Source organism: Antennarius striatus, chromosome 23 (assembly GCF_040054535.1).
Source record: "Antennarius striatus isolate MH-2024 chromosome 23, ASM4005453v1, whole genome shotgun sequence".
Taxonomy (NCBI): Eukaryota; Metazoa; Chordata; class Actinopteri; order Lophiiformes; family Antennariidae; genus Antennarius; species Antennarius striatus.
In genome coordinates this window covers 14,006,077-14,027,829 of record NC_090798.1, presented here as the reverse complement: position 1 = coordinate 14,027,829, position 21,753 = coordinate 14,006,077, and the positions used below count along the sequence as shown (strand labels likewise).

The 21,753-nt window shown below is 42.0% G+C and overlaps 2 protein-coding genes across 3 annotated transcripts in view; both read left to right on the top strand.

The window, feature by feature from the left end:
- Positions 1–2,199, top strand: part of ehbp1l1a (EH domain binding protein 1-like 1a) — a 46,705-nt gene extending 44,506 nt beyond the window's left edge. The window contains exon 25 of the mRNA XM_068308740.1: positions 42–2,199. Coding sequence (XP_068164841.1) covers positions 42–135 — 94 coding nt within the window. The 3' untranslated portion in view covers positions 136–2,199. The remainder of the gene's footprint in view (positions 1–41) is intronic.
- A 1,849-nt stretch (positions 2,200–4,048) lies between these two features.
- si:ch73-40a2.1 (tyrosine-protein kinase receptor UFO) lies at positions 4,049–21,562 on the top strand. Of its 2 annotated transcripts, XM_068307583.1 has the most exons (15): positions 4,049–4,169; positions 6,024–6,085; positions 6,459–7,071; positions 9,151–9,477; positions 9,888–10,080; positions 10,418–10,518; positions 10,796–10,912; positions 12,926–13,006; positions 13,093–13,185; positions 13,408–13,529; positions 14,945–15,054; positions 15,427–15,586; positions 15,694–15,830; positions 16,868–17,120; positions 17,210–21,562. In XM_068307583.1, exons 1-15 carry the CDS (start codon positions 4,064–4,066, stop codon positions 17,255–17,257), a joined length of 2,523 nt encoding a protein of 840 aa, XP_068163684.1. In that variant the 5' UTR covers positions 4,049–4,063; the 3' UTR covers positions 17,258–21,562. The 2 variants fall into 2 exon arrangements, with proteins under 2 accessions (XP_068163684.1, XP_068163685.1); XM_068307584.1 differs by lacking the exon at positions 4,049–4,169 and adding an exon at positions 5,424–5,743 and having other exon boundaries at positions 16,868–21,562.
- The last annotated feature ends 191 nt before the right edge of the window (positions 21,563–21,753 follow it).

The following is a 21,753-nucleotide window of genomic DNA, read 5'->3' as shown; positions in this document are numbered from 1 at the left end:
CCCCACAGACAGCCTGTGACTCTCCTTCTCCTCGTCTTCAGAGCTCTGGAGGAGGACGAGCGTCTGGAACGAGGTCTGGAGCAGCGCAGGAGGAAATACGCTAAACAGCCGACAGAGAAGTGTCTGATGCAGTGATCCAACGACCTCCAGCCGCCTCTGAACCAAACCTGATCGATGCTCAGAAGACTCCATAGAGCTGCTTCCACCTGCAGACGTTTAACTTTATGATTTTTGTATGTTTTTTAACACAGCATGAGACTGAAAATGTTCTGGCTAACAGCAAAGGTGAGGATAATTCATAGCAGTACAAACCTAATTAAAAGAATCACACTTTTCATAAGCTTTAATTAAAATGTAAACTTAATTTTAAAAAAAATCAATCTTGACATGAATCCAGTGAGACGCTGCTTCATGAACCCACTGGAATTTAATTTGGTCTTTCAGTTCTGTTAATGTTTGGCAAAGTCTAATGAATAATATCTAATATATTGATGAAATCTTGCATAAAAGAAATATTTGCACACTGACTAAATTACACACTAGTCTTGTGTAGTATTAGTGACTGTTGGAGTGTACGTGTGGGACGAGGACACAGGAAGCAGCTGAGGTCATGAAGCAGATCTTAATGGATTGATTTCAAGTTTAAAATACTTTTAGAATTCATCAGGTTGTTTTCCAAACAGAACTTATTAAATAGACTCAGGCCCCCCCCACACGATGAAGGATTTTTTTGAAAACGCAACTTTTTAAAAACACATCGAAAACGATTCGCTTTCACACGACAGCGTTTTTTAAAAATCTCCGTCCACACGTAAACGCAGCAGTGCGTTTTGGAAGACGGCTATAAGCATGCCAAACCATGTGGTGGCAGTATTGAGTCAAATTTTATCCAATAGGAATCCCCCGTATTGTTGTCACAACACACGGGCCCATAAATATGACGTCACGGAGGTTTTCATCGCAGGAAAGACGTCAGCGTTTTTAAAAAGTCCCGGGGACACGCCGTCCACACGACAACGCAGACCCAGCGTTTTTAAAGAAATCCACCTCGGCCAGCGTTTTTAAATTTGCGTTTTCGTTCCAGGATTTCTGCGTTGTCGTGGGGACGGAAGGCATTTGGAAGTTGCATTTTTTAAAAATCCGTTATGTGGACGGGGCCTCAGTGGATCTGGTTCTTATCCTGTCAGGGTCTCGGTTCAGTGTTGGTGCTCTGCTGTGTTGGGGTGGGGCAGGAGGAGGGGCCGAACTCGTGGGCGGAGCCTCGTCTCCACACCTGCTGCTCGTCTCCACACCTGGACGTGATCAGTCTGATCAGCCTGAGACTCTGTTGGTCCTGTTCCAGATGGTTTTGTACCCCCCCCCCATGTCTTGTTCCGTGTCTGGAGTTTAGTTTCACTGTTAAACCACGGATGAAGGCGTCTCCCCCCGTGTTGGGTCCTCGTCCTGCTCGTAGTGACAGGAAAAACCTCCAGCTAATCAGACCAATCAGGTCCAGGTGTGGAGACAAGAAGCAGGTGTGAGAATGAGGCTCCACCCACAAGCTTGGCCCCTCCTCCTGCCTCGCCCCCACCCAGCAGAGCCACACTGACCGGTGACGGTTAGTTGCCTCAAACTTAGTCTCTCTTTGTCAGTCTTGTAGGAAACATGTTTAAAGTAAGAATTTTTTCTGTCTTTTCCTGATGATGAAAGCCAAACGTTTATCAGCACATTAGCATCTGTTAGCGTTAGCGTGCCTTTATATCTTCAAGCAAGAAAGGAGGCGTTCTCTGAATTTTAGTATTGAAGGGTGGCCTGTGTGTGTGTGTGTGTGTGTGTGTGTGTGTGTGTGTGTGTGTGTGTGTGTGTGTGTGTGTGATCCTTTGCAGCTCTTGCTTTGCCTGAACGACTGGTTTTACTCTCAGTTGTGAAATCGTTGGAAGGCTTTTATTTATGGGTTTTATGTGAAATTGCACTGTTTGTCTGGAAAATACAAAATATTTGAACACCTTTGCACCTGTCCTGCACTTCTATTGCATTTTATTATATTAGTGCCATTATTTTAATATTATTAGGCTTTCAACACAGTTTTGAGTTTTGTTGCTGCGGCCAGGAAAAATGCCTGTAGCTATGAAAACATCTGGATCACAACTGGAGTTAAAGAGTGATATTTAATTTGTTGTGAGGCAGACTAAATAAAGCTCCATCGTCATGGTGACGTTACCTCAGTGTGTCATGATTTGGGTGTAACGATCAACAACACATCTGCCCCCTTTGATTCCACAGGTGTGAACGGGAACCACCTGCTCTTCCTAGGAGTGGTGACCCTTCACACCATCTCACACTAGTGGAACAGCCACTGGGTTCAGCGTCCTCCTTAAGGGATAAATAAAGTTATACTCTACTGCCCCAGGGTACTCCCACATGAGGCTGGGGGTTGAACCACTGACCACCTGATAAAGACCACCATGAAGAGTCAGTCCCATCAGACCGGATGAACTTTATTATTCCTGTGGTTCATCTTCCAGGTGTGCACCTTTCCATGCACACAGTGATAAAGCTCTAGATCAGTGGTCCCCAAACTAAGGCCCGCGAGCCAGATGCCGCCCGCCTCCACATTTTGTACGGCCCCTGAACACTACCAGAAAAATGCCCCCCCCCCTCCACAGTGTGGATCCAGAGTGGAAATGACACCTCACATTTTAACAGACGTGACAGAAAAGCTGAGCCTTTAACCTGCAGCTGTGAGGGAGACTCACCTGGACGTGAATTCACACTAAAGCTTTGGAGGTGAGACTAGTGATGCTTTTGGAACAAGAAGCACAACTTCATCATCTCCTGCTCCCCAAACCTCTGCAGAGAACCAGCGGTCCGTTCAGCCGAAAGGTGTGTGAAGCTCTGGAGATGCTGAAGGCGGAGTTCAGCGTGTGATTCTGTTAGCTACATGCTAATGCTAAAGAAACCCGTCTGCACCAGAACCCCTTTGTTTCTGACCTCGATGAAGCTCAGCCTTCTGATCAGTTTGAGTCGGAGGGGTTACTGAACTGAGATGTTCTGAATGACGTGTTCCAGCCCGACCGTCTCACTGACTTCTATTCTCTCCCAAATGACACAATAACAAGAAAGGGTTATTAATATTTGGTTCTGGAAGATGACAAATGTTTAAGCAGCCCTGCGATCGTCACAGTTTTTCTGTTACACACTGACCCCAGCCCCCCATCAGAGAAGGGAAATGTTTGGAGACCCCTGATCTGGATAAAGGCTGACGGAATCACAAGCTGTGGCTGAAATGTGTCACAATTAGCAGAAACATGGTCAGCAGGAAAAAAAGGAACAGAGTTTTCCTCTGAAAAAACAAACTTCCCTTCACATGGGGGGCCAACTTTGTTTTTTCCACTTATTTATAGGGTGGCTACCACGCTAAAGCTACCGCTATGACCGTAAAATGTTACTCATGTTACTCATCAAACTAAAGTTACTAATTTTTTTCTATTTGTAGAAAATGTACTGTAAGTCTGATGTGTGTTCACTCTCTATCCTCCGCACACACAAAACACACACACACACACACACACACACACACACACACACACACACACACACACACATAACACACACACAGAACACACAAGAGGGCGTAAATCAAACCACAGTTCAGATGAAGGTGAGTTCAGTGCTAACACACTGTTCACGACACAAACAATAACTGACTGACACAGAGAAAATAGTTGTTTTGTGCAAAAAATGGGCAAATATCAAAATATATGAAAAATGCATACAAGTTTGTAAATGTGTGTCGGTGGGAGATGTTATATCTTGGCTTTCGTTCAATTTATTGATGGCACATCTTGTTAACTTTTTTTTACTTTACTGTATTATTTCTGAAAGGATTTAATGCACATAAATATAGAAACAAGATGGATCCACAGTCTAGGGGTAGATCTAGTGGTCTAGTCATCCTCTGAGCCAATCAGAGGAACATTTAAACACATTAGTCACTCGTGTTCTGACTGAGGAACTGCCTGACAGCATGAATTTTCCCACTGGGTACAAAAGGTTCTCGTCAGACGTCTTGTAAACGTAAAACATGGTTGTCTGTGGCACTGCCCTGTGGTGTGCATGGCTTTCTTTGATATTATTCCAGATCTGGATGTGGGAAACTGGCTGTCATTTGCAATATGAAGCAGGAGAGGGTGAGTGAGTAGGAGTTTTATTTTCTGGGTTGATTCATCCAACATTCATATGAAGTTTATTTTGTCATCGTATCAAAACATTGTGTAATGAAATGATAAAGTACTGAAATGAAAATGGTTCCTAATTCTACATTTTAACTACAGTATGTAAGTGATGAATAGAGTCTTACTAAAAGTGTTCTAGGAATTAATTGTCATATTAAAACTTGAGTGACAGGAAGTATCTGGGAAACCGAACATTCCGTATTGTTTTACTCAACTAACCTTAACCTAACCCTAACTAACCCTAACCTTAACTAACCCTAACCCTAACCCTAACTAACCCTAACCTTAACTAACCCTAACCCTAAGTAACCCTAACCTAACTAACCCTAACCTAACTAACCCTAACCAACCCTAACCCTAACTCCACTAACCCTAACCCTAACTAACCCTAACTCCCCTAACTAACCCTAACTATAACCCTAGATCCATTCTAGCAAAGATTTAGAACTCCAGTTGGAAATTATCTGCTTTGCTTTAGCCAACATCACAGTCTTGCTATATAATATTTACATTGTTTTCTTTAAAAAGCAGTTGAATTATTATTAGTATACTGGCTTGATAGTGTTGATTTTAATGGTCGGACTATTACTAGCAGTAGCATTCCTATAAGTGTCACTGAGAATCCTGGCCAGTTGTAGACAGCACAATGCTGAGACCTGAAGCATCACTGAGGAACAGGACAGTGAGGAAGGAGTTGAGTGTCTTTCTCAAGGAGACGTTGGCCAGCGGACTTGGGGAACCGGTGCACGAACCACCACCCTGATGAGAGGGCGACACACTAACCACCTCAGCCACAGCCGCCCCAACGGCACCAGTAGGAGCAGAAGTACTAATACTGATAGAATCTAGGTCTAGTAGTAGGTCTGATCCTACTCAAACAGAACAGGTCTCATTTCCAAATACAACTAATTGAACCAATCAGACTTGAGGCGTAAGTTGAGTGGAGGGAAAACTGGATCAATGAGGCAGCCAGCTGGAACTGGACTATTTCCAAATGATCCAGAATAATGACCTAGTCCTCATTTTCGAAGAACTTTTTTAGCTTTGACTCAGTCTACAGCTCTACAGAGGAATCCAGAGTGTATTGATTCACTGGACAGAGAATCAATGCAGTGACTTCCACTGATATTTGTGAAAAGGAAACTGAAAGTTAATCTGTGTGAATGGCAATGAACCATGTGTGTGTGTGTGTGTGTGTGTGTGTGTGTGTGTGTGTGTGTGTGTGTGTGCGTGTGCGTGTGTGTGAATATATATGATTAGTGTCAAAGCATATGTCATCTGCTTTCAAAGCAGTTTTATTTGTAGAAAGAGGAAGGTGCCTCAGACGTCACCCTGACGAGAAATGAGTTCTGTGTTCCTGTCAAGCTTCAGACAAAACAAACAGAACCCAAAAACATAACAAGAGAGTAGAATCTACATCTGTGTACACGGAGAACAGAATTCCAGCATCAGATAATCGGTCCAAACAGGGAAAACAAACCCAACAAGGAGCATCTAGCGATCAAGCAGAATCAGTACTAGAACAACAGGTAAGGAGTACAAAGGAGCAAACAAATCCAGTAAGGGGCAGTCAGCAAGAAGAATCCACACTGGGTTCAGACAGAGAACCAGAATAACACTAAATGTTAGCGAGAGTTGGGCGTCACGGTTACGTAGCGGTTAGCGGTGTGGCCTCACAGTCAGAAGGTTCGGGGTTTGATTCCTTTGTATGTAGTTTGTATGTTCTCCCTGTGTCTCATACATACGTCTCATCAGTACATACACTTTAACACAGTGACATAACTGATGTTTTTTTCCTCTTGTGTTTAGAGGAAATTTTCCATTCTGACAAAGTTTCTGTACTGAACTGGAGTTCTGACCCCCCCTCAGACGTGAGTCCAAAAGAGATCAGTTATTGTGAAGTTTTGTATCACACATGGTAAACGACATTGTAGACAACAATATGTTAATTTTCATCGTTATCGTGCTGAATAATGACATTAATAATGCATTAATGTCCAATCTTTAGTCACAGTTTAAGTCAACGTAATACTATTTTATTTAGAAAATGGATTTTCATTTTCAAATGGTGGCTGTTTCCTTCTCTTCTTAACAGGATGTAATGACCTGCATTGACAATTAAATTCATTGGATAATCATTCCTCTACTTTTAATCAGATAAATGATCAGATTCAATCATATGAAATTTACACTGATGTTTCATCAGGATCCATGTGTTTAGTCATTCTAATGGTCTGTTCTCAGTGGGAGGAAGTCACCATGAGTCTGGGCACACTGGGACCAGCACCTGTGCTGCAGGCCTGTCGGAGACCCAGGAAGAGGACTGTCCTGAGCAAGTGGATGAAGCGTAGAAATGCTCATCACTTATTAATGGACATCATATTTGCACAAGAAGAGGAGCCGTCTGGTCATTTGAGTTCAATACAAGTTCATCTTTTTGATTCAGACACCCCCATCACAACATACCAGACTAATGTGAACCTCCTGGGCCTCCAGACCTCGAGGCCATTCCCCGAGTCTGTAACGCACATGTCCAGCTACCTGAACCACAGCCAGGCTCTGGGTCTGGGTCATGTCAGCTCCTCAGGGTTCCAGCTCGGGTTCTCCTACAGGGGGCGCTGTGTGCTGATAACCTCCATCAGATTGTACTACAGGAGGTGTCCTGAGATCAGCACACAGGGGGCCTTATTTAAGAGGACGGGGGCCGGCTCCGGCCCCATGAAGGGTGTCTGTGTGAAAGGAGCTGCTGGGACTCGCCCACCTGTCAGAGAGTGTAATCTGGATGGAGTGTGGGGTCCACTGGTGGGGGGGTGTGATTGTCCGTCTGGTCACCAAATCATGGGCGACAGCTGTCAAGGTATGTAAAACAACCAACTATATTCAAATTACTAGCACGAACAATTAGAGTAACTAATTAAATTATTACCAACATTAGGATTTAATGATATTAAATTAAGGATTGAAAATGAAAATAATCAGAGTTTTCAAAAATAAGATGCTATTTTTGGAAAAACTTTTTTCATTATATTTGACCAGATTATTCATCATCTATCTAACTGAAGGTTAATGATGTTTGCATATATATGTGATGGATTACATAATTCTCCAGATCACGTGGAGCATAAATATATCTTACTTTCTATTTTTGCATTTTATTATTTTTTATTATTGTTCATATTCATATAGTTTCATTTTAAGTTATCTATTTTGGAATTTAGTCACATTTCCCTCCAGCTTGTGACATCTCCAACTCCAATTTCCTCTTTTTTTGCACCGACATTTCACAATGAGTCCCTCAGGAAAAAAGAACCTCGAATAACTGAACATAACAGTAATATGACAGGACCGTTCACACCACAGGACTGTTCACACCACACGACCGTTCACACCACAGGACCGTTCACACAACAGGACCGTTCACACCACAGGACCGTTCACACCACAGGACTGTTCACACCACCAGACCGTTCACACCACAGGACCGTTCACACAACAGGACCGTTCACACCACAGGACCGTTCACACCACAGGACTGTTCACACAACAGGACCGTTCACACCACAGGACTGTTCACACCACACGACCGTTCACACCACAGGACTGTTCACACCACACGACCGTTCACACCACAGGACTGTTCACACAACAGGACCGTTCACACCACAGGACCGTTCACACCACAGGACTGTTCACACAACCGGACCGTTCACACCACAGGACCATTCACAGGACAGGACCGTTCACACCACAGGACCGTTTACACCACAGGACCGTTCACACAACAGGACCGTTCACACCACAGGACCGTTCACACAACAGGACCGTTCACACCACAGGACCGTTCACTCCACAGGACTGTTCACACCACCAGACCGTTCACACCACAGGACCGTTCACACAACAGGACCGTTCACACCACAGGACCGTTCACACCACAGGACTGTTCACACCACCAGACCGTTCACACCACAGGACCGTTCACACAACAGGACCGTTCACACCACAGGACCGTTCACACCACAGGACTGTTCACACCACCAGACCGTTCACACCACAGGACCGTTCACACAACAGGACCGTTCACACCACAGGACCGTTCACACCACAGGACTGTTCACACCAAAAGACCGTTCACATGACAGCTTAATGCAGTTTTGATTGACTGTGTGTGTCAGAGCCAAACATGGATCGAGGAGCACACCAGTCACTAACTGGTGATTGCTGGTGACCAGTTCTGGACCCCCTTAGGGAATGACAGGACCACCATGGAGAAAATGAGTTAGTTAACTGCTTCAAACTTCAAATGCTGCTTGTGCAACAACGTGAAAATGGTGGAGTCAAACGCAGGACTCCTAACGGGTATCAGGTTTAGGGTTTGTTTTAATAGAATAGAATAATAGAAAATAGAAAGTCTAAAACAAAACCACTGACAATGAATATCTAGACGTACTTCAAACTCAATCAAAAATAAAACCTGACTGGGACACTTGATGGGAATGTCACCCAGACTGAGGGGGATGAACTGGAGCCAAGACAAAGAGAGACAAAGACTTTTGATTCATGAGTTTTGAGAATAACGTTAACTTAACACAAAGGACTAAATATGAATTAAACTAGGCGTGACATAAAACATGAAACATAAATCTGACTAAAATGAAAATACTGAAAAGACACAACAGCTTAAATGGAATCCGCTGATTACTTCAGGATTGTCCACAAATGTGATCGCGTCCCACCAGGAAAGGGTTAACCCGCAGCGTTGCATTTTAGAGGGTTCATTTTGTCCAGTGGGGAGGGTCTTTACTGTCGTCATGTTAACGACAGCGTCTTGAATGTTCTGTAGGTTGATGACCCGTCTCCCCAGGTATCAGGTACTTTGGGCGTCGTGACTCATGGATGTCTTCAGACGGTCTAATGGTGGGTTTGCTGCTTACAGAGCCCCCATCTGCCCCTGTGAACCTCAGAGCCCATCACTGGGGGTCTGTGCTGGTGCTGACCTGGGACCCCCCTCTTGACTCGGGAAGCACAAAGGAAGTGAGGTACAACATCACATGTGAGGAGGAAACAGCGCTTGTGAACCACTGGGCGCCGTGTGAGGGTGTGGCTGTCCTGCCACGCCCAGTCGGACTGATCAACACGTCGGCCGGCGTCACGGGCCTGAACCCCCAGCTCAGCTACAGACTGTCAGCGCTCGCCTGGAATGAGGCGTCCTCCCTGCTGGGGGGGCCGCCTTCATCCACCGCCACCGTTATCATCCGGACATGTAGGCAACACGGATTCCTTCAACACCATATATTCCAGCGGAATAATGTGTTTTGATATGAGAAACACAAATTCAATTAAATAAAGCATTTTATCATTATCGACTCACTCCTACACTAAACATAATTTGGATCGAGTTTCTTTACTCACAAAACATTTGATATTTCACAGCAAAGCAATTTAAAAGAAAAGTTCCCTTTCTTTTCTTGTTTAGAAGAATGCTGTAAAACTCCTTTTTTATTTGTGAAACTTCACAAATATTTTCAGATAAATAAAATATGTCTGATCTGACAACAGTTGATAATTAGAGGGATTTTATTTTTACATTTTTCATTTTCAGGAAATGAGAAATTTTAAGAAGTCAGAAGGTTAAGTATACTCATCCCATGAAGCACCTCTCTTCTCCTACAGGGAAAGCCCTTCCTGCGACGCCGGCTGTGAAGCCACCATTAAACACCTCAGAGAATGAACCGTCACCAGCTACTCAGCACCAGAACCAGTTTTCCCAGTGGCAGACCTTTGGTATTTTATCTGGAAGCCTGCTGCTGACTGCTGCCATCCTAACTGCTGTGTTTGTCCAACGCCGGATCCACACTAAATCTAGGTAAAAGAGACACTTCCAATACTGTCATTTAAAGTAAGTTAACCTGTTAGATAAATCCTTCATGTCTTTATTACCTCATCACTCTAGTTAATTAAGAAGGACAAAGAGGAGGTTTATGGATGTAGTGAAAGAGGACATGAAGGTAGTTGGTGTGAGAGAAGAGGATGCAGAAGACAGGGTTAGATGGAGGACACTGATTGGCTGTGGAGACCCTGAAGGGAAAAGCCCAAAGGAGGAGAAGACTGTAGTTAATTACATCAAAATATTAGTTTATTATTTATTGATTGATTGATAAATTGATTAATTTATTGATATATTTATGTATTTGTTTTTATAGAAACACTCAGCAGAGAGTTGACACTTTGCCAACTGACATTGAATTTTCCTACCGACGATCAGAAGTGCCAGAAATGGAGACTGCACCCCAATATGCCAACAGTAAGCATCCCACTTTAAACAATATGTCTAGCAAAATATTAACACATTCATGTGTAACTCTTTTACACTGACAGAAAAATGACTGAAAAAGGTTGATTTTCCAGTTACGTTAACTTGATATTAACCATCAAAATCTCAAGCTACTTACTGTGTCAGTAAATTTCAGGAGGGATCTCTATTTTATGTAAATATTTCCCTTCAATACATCACTCACAAAATCTCGTCAATAGCTGATTTTAACAGTGGATCACATTATAAAACCTTTCTTGTGTTTCAGTGGAATTGGAAGGTGTGGTCCAGTTGTTGGAAGGGATCAATAGCAGGCTGCTGGACCGACTGAAGACGGTCCTGGTAGAGAGACACAAGGTCACTGTGGGCCCACAGCTGGGCAAAGGTCAGTGGTTCATCATCACCTGGATAATGCTGCAGATGTGTTTTAACCCACACATCAAACGGTAGTACACCTGACAGGGTAGGGATACACCTGACAGGGTGAGGGATCCCTAGTGAGTCCAGGTACTGGATTCTATTACTATATATAGTGTAACACACTCAACAAACTTTAATGACCTTTAATTCAGTAATATTTCTCTAACCTAGGTCTGGGGCACATGGGCAGCAGTCTCAACTCAAACCTCCCTCTCCCCAGTCCCCACTGTGATTTTAATTATAAGCTTTATATGTGTGAAACATTTATACAAGAAATGTGGTCAAAACTAATTTACAACATAGATATTCCATGCAGAAAAAGCTGAAAAATACCTTCAAGAGAATAGAAGAAAAGGGATGGAGTTATTTTGTTGATAATAACAAGAATAATGACAATAATAAATTCAAAAAATAAAAAAGAGACACATAAAGGCAAGGACAATGATAGTTGCAAGTTAGCAAATGGTGTTCTTTTACATGTATTGGTAATTTGTTGTGTAGCTGATATCTATAATTAATTTGCTGTATAGCTGATATCTACCAGTGATGTGCGGTCAGGGGGCACGGCCTCACCTGCCATCATGAAAGAAAAAATGGAAAATAGAAGAAATAAATTAAATGGTTATATTTATCCAGTGATGTTATTTTCTATTTAACGTCAACCAAATGTCAGGTTATCTTTATTCAAAATCACTGAATTTTCACATTTACCTCTGAAATACTGATCAGAGACCTGTGGTGAGACACCAGCCAGACGAGCCTCACCATGGATTGATCAATGACTCCACTAGCTGTGAGGGTAGCTAAACAGACAGACCGTAATGCTACCTCTCTATATGTCGCTATTAAAATATTCAAACACGTTTGCTCTATGAACTAAATTTCCATAAATTAGCTAATGTATATAATGTCATGTACAGTGTTTTTGTCAACAACTGCATGTGTGTAACGTCTTTCTGGAGTTAATCGGTCCTGAAACCGCTGGGAAAAGGCATGAAGTGAGGCACGCAGTTCTACTGCCTCATGGTAGGGGGCGCTGGTGATCCCAGGGATTCTTCTTTCTCGGCTGCAGAAGAAGTGACAGTAAACTATAATCTATAGCCAGCGAGTTGCTCCAACCAGTGCTGACTGTTCCGGCTACCACAGCATCAGTGGAGCGTCATTCTCAGCACTGAAGAGACTGAAAACACCATCGGAACACGACCGATCAAGAACGACTTTCTTTCTCAAGTGAGACAGAGAGACTCTTAAAACTGAAGGAAGATAAGGAAAATTTCTACAAACAAGTTATCAATGCTTTTGTTCAGAAGGAGCGGCGCATGGACTTCATTTATAAGTGAACATAACGTATAATCAGACATGTAGGAAACAACATGTTTTTTTTAATCAAATGTGCTTACTTGTGTGTTACAGTTTGTTGCTCGTAAATAAATCTTCCTTCACGACTTTTAACGTAACCCACTCACTGTTGCTGATTAAACGGTGAATAACATACACTGTAGGTTCATATGTTTGTAAATCTGATTATGATGAAGTCGGTGCCCCCCCAGCCATGAACCTCACCGCACGTCACTAATATCTATAGATAATATACTGTATAGCTGAGATCTATAGTAATTTTTAATGTATAGCTGATACGTATAGACATTGTGTTTTATAGCTGTCTATAGGGTATGCATTGTACTGCTTTTATCTGTAGTTCATGTGTTCTATAGCTGATATCTACATATTGTTTGTTCCATAGCTGATATTTATGGTTTATTGTATGAATGGTGTCACTTTTGCTGTAATGCTTCTCCGTTGGTCAAAGAGGTGGAAAGAACATCTAACATAGCTGAAATATGATATTGTGAAATAGTAATGTCCCAAAAATTGTTTTAATTCTAGCTTTACTACTCAAAACACAGCCAATGGGCTCCAGTTGAAAAATTCTACCTTCACTGGAATCACTGGAACTCAGTCCTGCTTTGTGTTCCAGGAGAGTTTGGCTCAGTCTGTCAAGGAGTCTTTTCCCCGGATGATGGTGTGAACATTGTGGTCGCAGTGAAGTCTATGACTGGTGTGTACTGAAACCGAGCTCATTTGTCAAAAATCTGCCAGCTACCTCTGTTTGTTGTGTAACTTTTATTTGCTCCACTCATCTAGTTGGGATCCACAGCCGAGAAGACCTGCATGAGCTTTTGAGGGAGGCAGAGATCATGCAGCACTTCGATCATCCAAATGTGGTCAAGTTACTAGGTAAGGCATTCCATCTACTTTAATAATAAGATGTACAACTACTTGGTGTGACTTAAATAATATAAGAAGAGATTTCAAGAAATATTTAGTGAAATTTTCAGTCTTGAAGTGGATTCATTCTATTAATCTTAAGCATTCTGACTAGAGCTTCATATATCCTACATCGTTATATATTCACACACACACAACATTTGCAAATGATGGCTGTGTTTGTCCTGTAAGGGGTCACATTAGAGCGGGACCCAAACTCTCCTCTGCCTGTTCCTTTGGTCATCCTGCCCTACATGAAACATGGAGACCTACGCCACTTCCTCATCAACAAGCGCAACGGTCATGTTCCTGTGGTGAGATGCAGTCAGCACAAGCGTGGACAGTAGGGAGCTCGTAGCTGGGCAGGACAGGCAGACACACACATGTTTATTGCGTGTTTCACTGCATGTGATCTTTTTTGTATGGCTCAACTCTGAGCTCTTCACTCTAGCGCTAAGCCACTTGTCTCCACGATTGTGTTCTTTTGGTCTTTACCACAGGGGCATTACCACAGGGGCATTACCGTAGGTGAGGGTAGGAATGGATCACACAGGAAATAATTAGCTTTGCCTTGTGTCGGTTCTCTTGTCACCAAAACAGACCAGGAGAGCACATGCATCAGTTTCAGCTCAACTGCTTTGCATTCAATGGCAAACTGTCCCATTGACTGTCAGATATGATGGAATGATGACGCAAACACAACCACGTCATCAAAAATGCAAGAACTACACTTGCATTTTTACAGAAAAGCAAGTGTTTCCTCTCCATTGGTAGTTGGGTTCATTATTCAGTAGTTGTGGTAGTATGTTTTGTTGTAAACTATTGTTGGCTGCGTCATACACGAGTTGAACAGTTCTATAGCTTATGATGTCATGTATCTTCAGTATTTTAGATTTAATGAATAATTGATTGGTATGAGCTCTGTAATGTGTATTGTGGATCATTCTTATGGCTCTTTTCTGGGTCAAAAATAGAGGTTGTAAACCACTTTTATATGTATATACTATAATGGGGGTTGAAGGATTTTGGGTCCAACCTTGTGTATTAGATCTTGTAAATTGAAAACTCCTTTCCTGAAAGGTATACATCATCTTATTTATTATCAACGACATCACAACCAAAAAACAATATTTTTTACTTTTTTGTTAGGTAAACTGACTTTTATCCCAAAGTCCACCTAGAGCAGTTGTGCGTGTTCAAAAACGGAAGCAGAAACAAGAAACAAACCATTTTGTTGGTGACATGTGTTTGCCCTGATACAATATTTCTAAACAGATCTGGGTTCTCTGTCCCTAACACAATGTCTTGTGTTGTATGAACCGTGACAAGGAGCAGGAACAACACGTTCAGAGAATCTCAGATATTTATTATGCACGTCTCTAGGCTCCACCTTAAGAATGGGCCACTATATATTGACTCATATACATCTTGTCGTTCTCTGATTGGTTGGTTCTCCCTTATACGGTGCTCCAGTCTCAGTCTCCACCTACAACAGAGAGCCAAACAAATTACACAGCCGGCGTCCGCCGCTAAATGGTGGACGCCCATTACACAATATATATTATAAACTCAAAAGTTATATCATTACTAAATGAAATACAAAGTAAATGCAAAACCTGAGAATGTATTTGATTATATATTTCCGTTCACTTTGAATAAATATTTTAGTATTTATGCAGTATATAATAGAAAACAAAATTGTAATGTATCATATTGTACACTCTTCCAGTTTGTATCTCATGGGAGTCTTCTGCACTACATGATGGACATTGCAGCAGGAATGGACTATCTGAGCTCACAGGGGTTCCTGCATAGAGACCTCGCTGCACGCAACTGCATGTGAGTCCATCAGAAGAAGATCTGAGAGCACTGAGATCAACAACTCCTTGTTTAAACACACGTCGTCTCTGTGCTGAGTAATTAGTATTCAACCATGACTTGTGTCTGGGGAGGGAGCTGCTTAAATTTTCAATAAAATAGACACAGGGCCTCAAAGGGAAGTGTGTGTGTGTGCGTGTGTGTGTGTGTGTGTGTGTGTGTGTGTGTGTGTGTGTGTGTGTGTGTGTGTGTGTGTGTGTGTGTGTGTGTGTGTGTGTGTGTGTGTGTGTGTGTGTGTCAGAATACAGAGGAAACAGTGTGTCCAAAGTGATTTTTATCAATCTGACTCCAGAGGCCATGATAAAACTAATGGAGTTGCTTTTTTGTCCACAGGCTCGGTGATGACCTCAGGGTGCGTGTGGCTGATTTTGGCATGTCCAAGAAAATCTACAGCAGCAATTATTACCGTCAAAAGACCGTTATCCGTATGCCAGTCAAGTGGATGGCCATAGAGAGCCTGTCTGACTCTGTCTACACCACCAAAAGTGACGTGGTGAGTAGAAAGGCTTTGAAAGGAGGGATTAGATTCTGATTTCCTGAACATCTGAATTTGTATCCTGGGTGTATAAATCTTTGACCTCGTGTTGCTCGTCCTCTTAGTGGTCATTCGGCATCACCATGTGGGAGATAATGTCCTGGGGTAGGACTCCCTACCCTGGAGTTCACAACTACGACCTGCTGGACTTCCTGCTGTCAGGACTCAGGCTCAGACCGCCCAGAGACTGTGACCACAGACTGTAAGTCCCTCAGATGCTTTAACTTTTCCTTCATTTATGGTGTGGCTGATTTCAGTATTTTGATGCTCTCTGCTTACGTCTGACTTTAGATGTGTGTGAATGGTTATTTACAACACATTTTGTCATTGGTTTGCATGTGAATAGAATTTAAAAAAACGATTCTCCTTTCCAAAGTGGAGTCTGGGGAGACCTGAGAAAAATACTGCTCTGAAGAACTACAGAAGACGAGGGATTCTATATTTATGTTGAAAAGCGTATAAAAACAGATTAAAATATATAAAAATATATAAAAAATATAAAAGGATACCATGCGTCTTGTAATCCAAGTATCCAGTGGTGCCTGAGAGTTTCAACAGCTTGAATGTGTTTACGTCACATTCTGGTGACATCAACAACACAGAAGCACCAAAGACGTGACTGTAGATCCAAAAGACATCCTTAGTCCCACTTAATTCACTAATTTCCATTTATTCTCCATTAACATGTTTTGCGAGTATATAAATAGTGTATTTTCCTTCTTTTGGAGACAGAAATTGTACCATTAAATAAATTAGAAATATTTCTGTAATATTCGAACTGGATATGACAGAAGTAGCATCAGTTAACACAAACTGATGTGTATTCATTTATGAAGATGCTTTTTTTAAAGTTAAAAATATGCGCTGCATATCTTATACTTGATACTAAAGATGCGGGAGACTTTTCTTTAAAATTCAATATTAAAATAGTTAATTTATTTAGTGAGATTAGTATCTTTAATTCTAAGTGATCAGATATGTTCTAAAAACATAACACCATTCAGGTGATCTACAAATTTAAATGGAAATCCACACTTTGTTGAGAATTCCTCCACACAAACAGATACACTGGTAATAAATTTTAATTATCATTCTGAGTTGATCCCAATGACTCACATCTTTAACAACGGGTCATACTTTGAGTTTTTTTTGTGCTTTGTTTTATACTATTGCTCTTGAGAATATTCTTGTATCTCGTGGATTCTACTGCCTGCCTGAAACATCTCAACCTGAATGCAGTTATGAAGTGATGCAGAGTTGCTGGGACAGAGAACCGACACACAGACCTGGCTTCAGGGAACTGCATGAAGCACTGACAGGGCTTCTGTCAGAGCTGCCGACGCTGGAAGCCTTCCAGGAAGCCACCTACACCAACCAGATCCCAGAGGCTTCTTCTGCTGCCTGCTGTGATCCACAGACTGAGCCTGAGAGAAAAACACAGAACGTCTACCTGCCTGCTCCGGTTGGTGCTGCTTCAGGCGACGATATGGAGGTAGAGGAGGGCTACCTGAAGTTTACTGCTGGCTCACTGGCTGTATAGGAGCATAATCATTAAACTTAACTATTGACGATGTCTTTCAGAAAAGCAGACCCCACCAAGAACACAACAAAATATTAGGAACACTCTAAATAAAAAAAAACACTCAATTTAACTCACGAGGGGGAGGGGGGACCACACCAGAACACACACCTGTGACAGTTTGTGTTTGATCATTGAGGTCTTTGGAGTTTTATCTGCCAGATGTTTGTCTTGTTCTGGGCGCACCATAGAGCGCACCAGGATATCACACAAAGAAATAGAAACAACCAATCACATTACATTATACTTGAGGTCACTTTGGAGCCACCAATTCACCTATATTGAATGTTTATGGTTGTGGAAGAAGCTGAGTATTCATGGAGAGAACATGGAGAGAACATGCTTAATCCAGACAGAACACTCTCAGTTCCTCAGATGGATTTGAACCCACCCAAGACCGAGGACCTTTTTCCAAATTGTAAATTTGGAAAACTTGGTGAATTGGACACTGATGATGGACAATGAATAATAATACTGGGCACCAGTAGCTCAGTCCACTAAGTCTTAGCTTGGGGACTGGAGGATGATCGGTTAAAGACTGGCGTGGACCAAAGGTATGGAGTGTAAACCGGTAGCTGGAGATGTGCCTGTGTGTTACAGCCTGTATGTGTGTGGAATATACATGAGTGGAAATATAATGTCCCCATGGGGATCATAGCAATAAAACTAACTGGATTTATGGTTAGTAAGATTCTCTAGATCAGTGGGGTCAAATATCTTCTTCTTTTCCTTTCGGCTTTTCCCTTCAGGGGTCGCCACAGCGAATCAATTTCCTCCATCTAGCCCTGTCCTTTGAATCCTCTTCTCTCACACCAACTACCTTCATGTCCTCTTTCACTACATCCATAAACCTCCTCTTTGGTCTTCCTCTAGGCCTCCTGCCTGGCAGTTCAAAACTCAGCATCCTTCTACCAATATATTCACTATCTCTCCTCTGGACATGTCCAAACCATCTCAGTCTGGCCTCTCTGACTTTATCTCCAGAACCTCTAACATGTGCTGTCCCTCTGATGGACTCATTCCTGATCCTATCCATCCTGGTCACTCCCAGAGAGAACCTCAGCATCTTCATCTCTGCTACCTCCAGCTCTGTCTCCTGTCTTTTCCTCAGGGACACTGTCTCTAGACCAAACCACATCGCTGGTCTCACCACAGTTTTGTACACCTTTCCTTTCATTTTAGCTGAAACTCTTCTATCACACATCACACCTGACACTTTCCTCCACCCGTTCCATCCTGCCTGGACACGCTTCTTCACCTCTTTTCCACACTCTCCATTGCTCTGGACTGTTGACCCTAAGTACTTCAAGTCCTCCACCTTCTTGATCTCTTCTCCCTGTAACCTCACTCTTCCACTTGGGTCCCTCTCATTCACACACATGTACTCTGTCTTACTGCGGCTAACCTTCATTCCTCTCCTTTCCAGGACAAACCTCCACCTCTCTAGCTTCTCCTCCACCTGTTCCCTGCTCTCACTGCAGATCACAATGTCATCTGCAAACATCATAATCCATGGAGATTCCTGTCTAACTTGGTCTGTCGGCCTGTCCATCACCATAGCAACAAGAAGGGGCTCAGAGCTGATCCCTGATGCAGTCCCACCTCCACCTTGAACTCCTCTGTGACACCTACACACACCTCACCACTGTCTTACAGTCTTCATACATGTCCTGCACCGCTCTAACATACTTCTGTGCCACTCCAGACTTCCTCATACAATACCACAGTTCCTCTCTGGACACCCTGTCATCAGCTTTCTCTAGATCTACAAAAACACAATGCAGCTCCCTCTGGCCTTCTCTGTACTTCTCTATCAACATCCTCAAAGCAAATACTGCATCTGTAGTACTCTTTTTTGGCATGAAACCATACTGCTGCTCACAAATGTTCACTTCTGCCCTTAGTCTAGCTTCCACTACTCTCTCCCATAACTTCATTGTATGGCTCATCAGCTTTATTCCTCTGTAGTTGCCACAACTCTCCACATCTCCCTTGTTCTTAAAAATGGGCACCAGCACACTTCTCCTCCATTCCTCAGGCATCTTCTCACTATCTAAGATCCTGTTGAACAACCCAGTCAGAAACTCTACTGCCACCTCTCCTAGACACTTCCAAACCTCTACAGGTATATCATCAGGACCGACTGCCTTTCCACTCTTCATCCTCTTCAGTGCCCTCCTCACTTCATCCTGACTAATCTTTGCTACTTCCTGGTCCACAACAGTCACCTCTTCTAGTCTTTGTTCTCTCTCATTTTCCATCCTGGGTCAAAGTCAAATATACTGAGGGCAAAAAAAAAGCGACTTTGCTTGAAGCCAAGGGCCACATTGTTTTATTGTTTATTAAAACATATTGCAATAAAAATAGCCTATTGAAGCAAGAGTGTATATTTTTAAATGATTAATTGAATAAAGTAATGGTCAGTCATTTCAAGTGAAAGCCTTTTTCAACAGGCACACAGACAAAAACAAACTCCTTCAAAGAACAATCACGTCTGTGTGTTTCTGACACATTTGATGGACCTTCTTAAATTATATTCTTTCATTACAGTCAAACTTGATGATGATATGTCTCCTGTTGTTGCTATCTCTCTAACTCATACCCAGACTGACTTATTCTCTGCAAAATGACGAAACCAAAAGGAAAATCGGAGGATACTAAAGACCAGATGGTCTTTATGAAAGAATTAAAGAGTGAGTTAAAGAGCAACTTTGATAAGTTCAGGAGTGACTTTGATAAAAAGTTGGAAGTAAAGCTAAAACCGGCGCTAGACGCCTTGGAAGAAAGGAAGGACAAAATGAAGAAAATGCAGAAAGACATGGAGGAAAAAGACCAAAGAATTGTTGTCTTGGAACAGGAACAACAAAGAATGGATGATTTGGAACAAAGCATTCGTATAAATGATGTGATCATTACTGGAATCAAAATCAAGCCAAGGAATTACAGAAATGCTATGGCTAGCGTTGACATCGAGTCTCTGGAGCAACAAGTGAGTTCTCAACTGAGGGATCTGGAGATAACTATAGATCAGACCAGATTGAGACATGTTAACCTGTTAATCCGCATTTTGTAATAACGGTGCATTTTGTAATAAATAGTCCAAAATGTAATAACTTTTTCATTTCATTTTGTAATAAAGCCGCATTTTGTACTAAGCCGCATTTTGTAATAAACTGCCCCAACGCATTTTGTAATAAATTTTTCCGCATTATGTAATAACTTACGACATTTCGGACGTTTATTACAAAATGCACCGTTATTACAAAATGCGGCTCAACATACCCATCACCATCTGGAGGTAGGAGACCACCTGCAGTGTGATAAAATTCAACAATCTTAAACACAAGATTGCTCTTCTGAAACAAGGCTTCAAACTGAAAGGAGAAAATGTCTACATTAATGAGAATCTCACTAAAAGAATGCTGATATCGCTAAAAAAGCTCGACAACTGAAGAAGAATGGGCTGATCGACAACACCTGGACCAACACCTTGACCAACACCTGGACCAACACCTGGACCAACACCTGGACCAACACCTGCAGGATCTTCATCAGAACAAAGGGGCTTTCTCCAGACCAGATGAAAACAATGGTGATCAGGAGTGCAGAGGAGTTGGTGAAATATGATCAATAAAGACGAACAAGAGTTGTTACTACACCAGAGATCAGTACAACAGTGTCACTTCAATAGTGGAGCTCTACGATTTTGGACACGTCAAGTATTTCATGGAACAGTCGAAAAAATCAACATCATTGATGTCAGAAACATGGACTAATGAACAAAAAAACAACCATTGGTGATGACATGGGATAACATTAACTTGAGACCTTAAAGAGCTTTTGGTATCTTTTGACAATATAATACCATGTGAAACTGTTAAAGTGTGACAAACTGGTTAATTCTTCTTAAACACTGTCTGCTGAAAGAGGTTAATATGATCATTATATTCTTGTGGAGAACACTGGTAAGGTCAACGTCTAGTTTGACTATCCATGATGTTAACAAACCTTGTGTTCCTAGGAAGAATGTAAACATGGTTATACTCTAGGGTAAAGGCTAATATCTGGAAGTGGATAAGGGTATGAACGTCTGTCAAAATTCAATGTATGAGCTGGTTGAAGACTTTTAACGTCTGAGTTTGTTGATTACATATTCTAATGAGAGAGATGTTTTGTTGGTGATTTAGAGGACGGGAACCTTACAAGCCAATGGCTTCTACCTGTTAACCCTTTTTTTTCTTTTCAGATGTTGCTGATGATGTTTTAGCACTGATGGAAGTGAAATATGTTGTAATAACATGTCTGGAAAGAAGAAAAATAAACTGAATAAATAAATTAAATAAATAAATAAAAAAACTTTCTCCACACAGAAGACACACAGGTTTTACCTCTGTGAACATATCCTTGACTTTAACATCTGTGCTCTAGATAAAGATGTATCGTAGATCAATCAGGAAAGTGATCAGTGCAGTGGACATGAATCAGCATTGCTTAGATGATAGAATTTCACAAACTGTTGCCAAGACCAAAATCTTTCATTTCCTTA

Excerpts from the sequence above, each read along its gene's own strand:
- si:ch73-40a2.1 (XM_068307583.1), top strand. The coding sequence starts at position 4,064 with ATGGTTGTCTGTGGCACTGCCCTGTGGTGTGCATGGCTTTCTTTGATA. Across the intron at positions 6,086-6,458 it reads GTTCTGACCCCCCCTCAGAC|TGGGAGGAAGTCACCATGAG; the intron begins GTGAGTCCAAAA and ends GTCTGTTCTCAG. Across the intron at positions 15,587-15,693 it reads ACACCACCAAAAGTGACGTG|TGGTCATTCGGCATCACCAT; the intron begins GTGAGTAGAAAG and ends TCGTCCTCTTAG.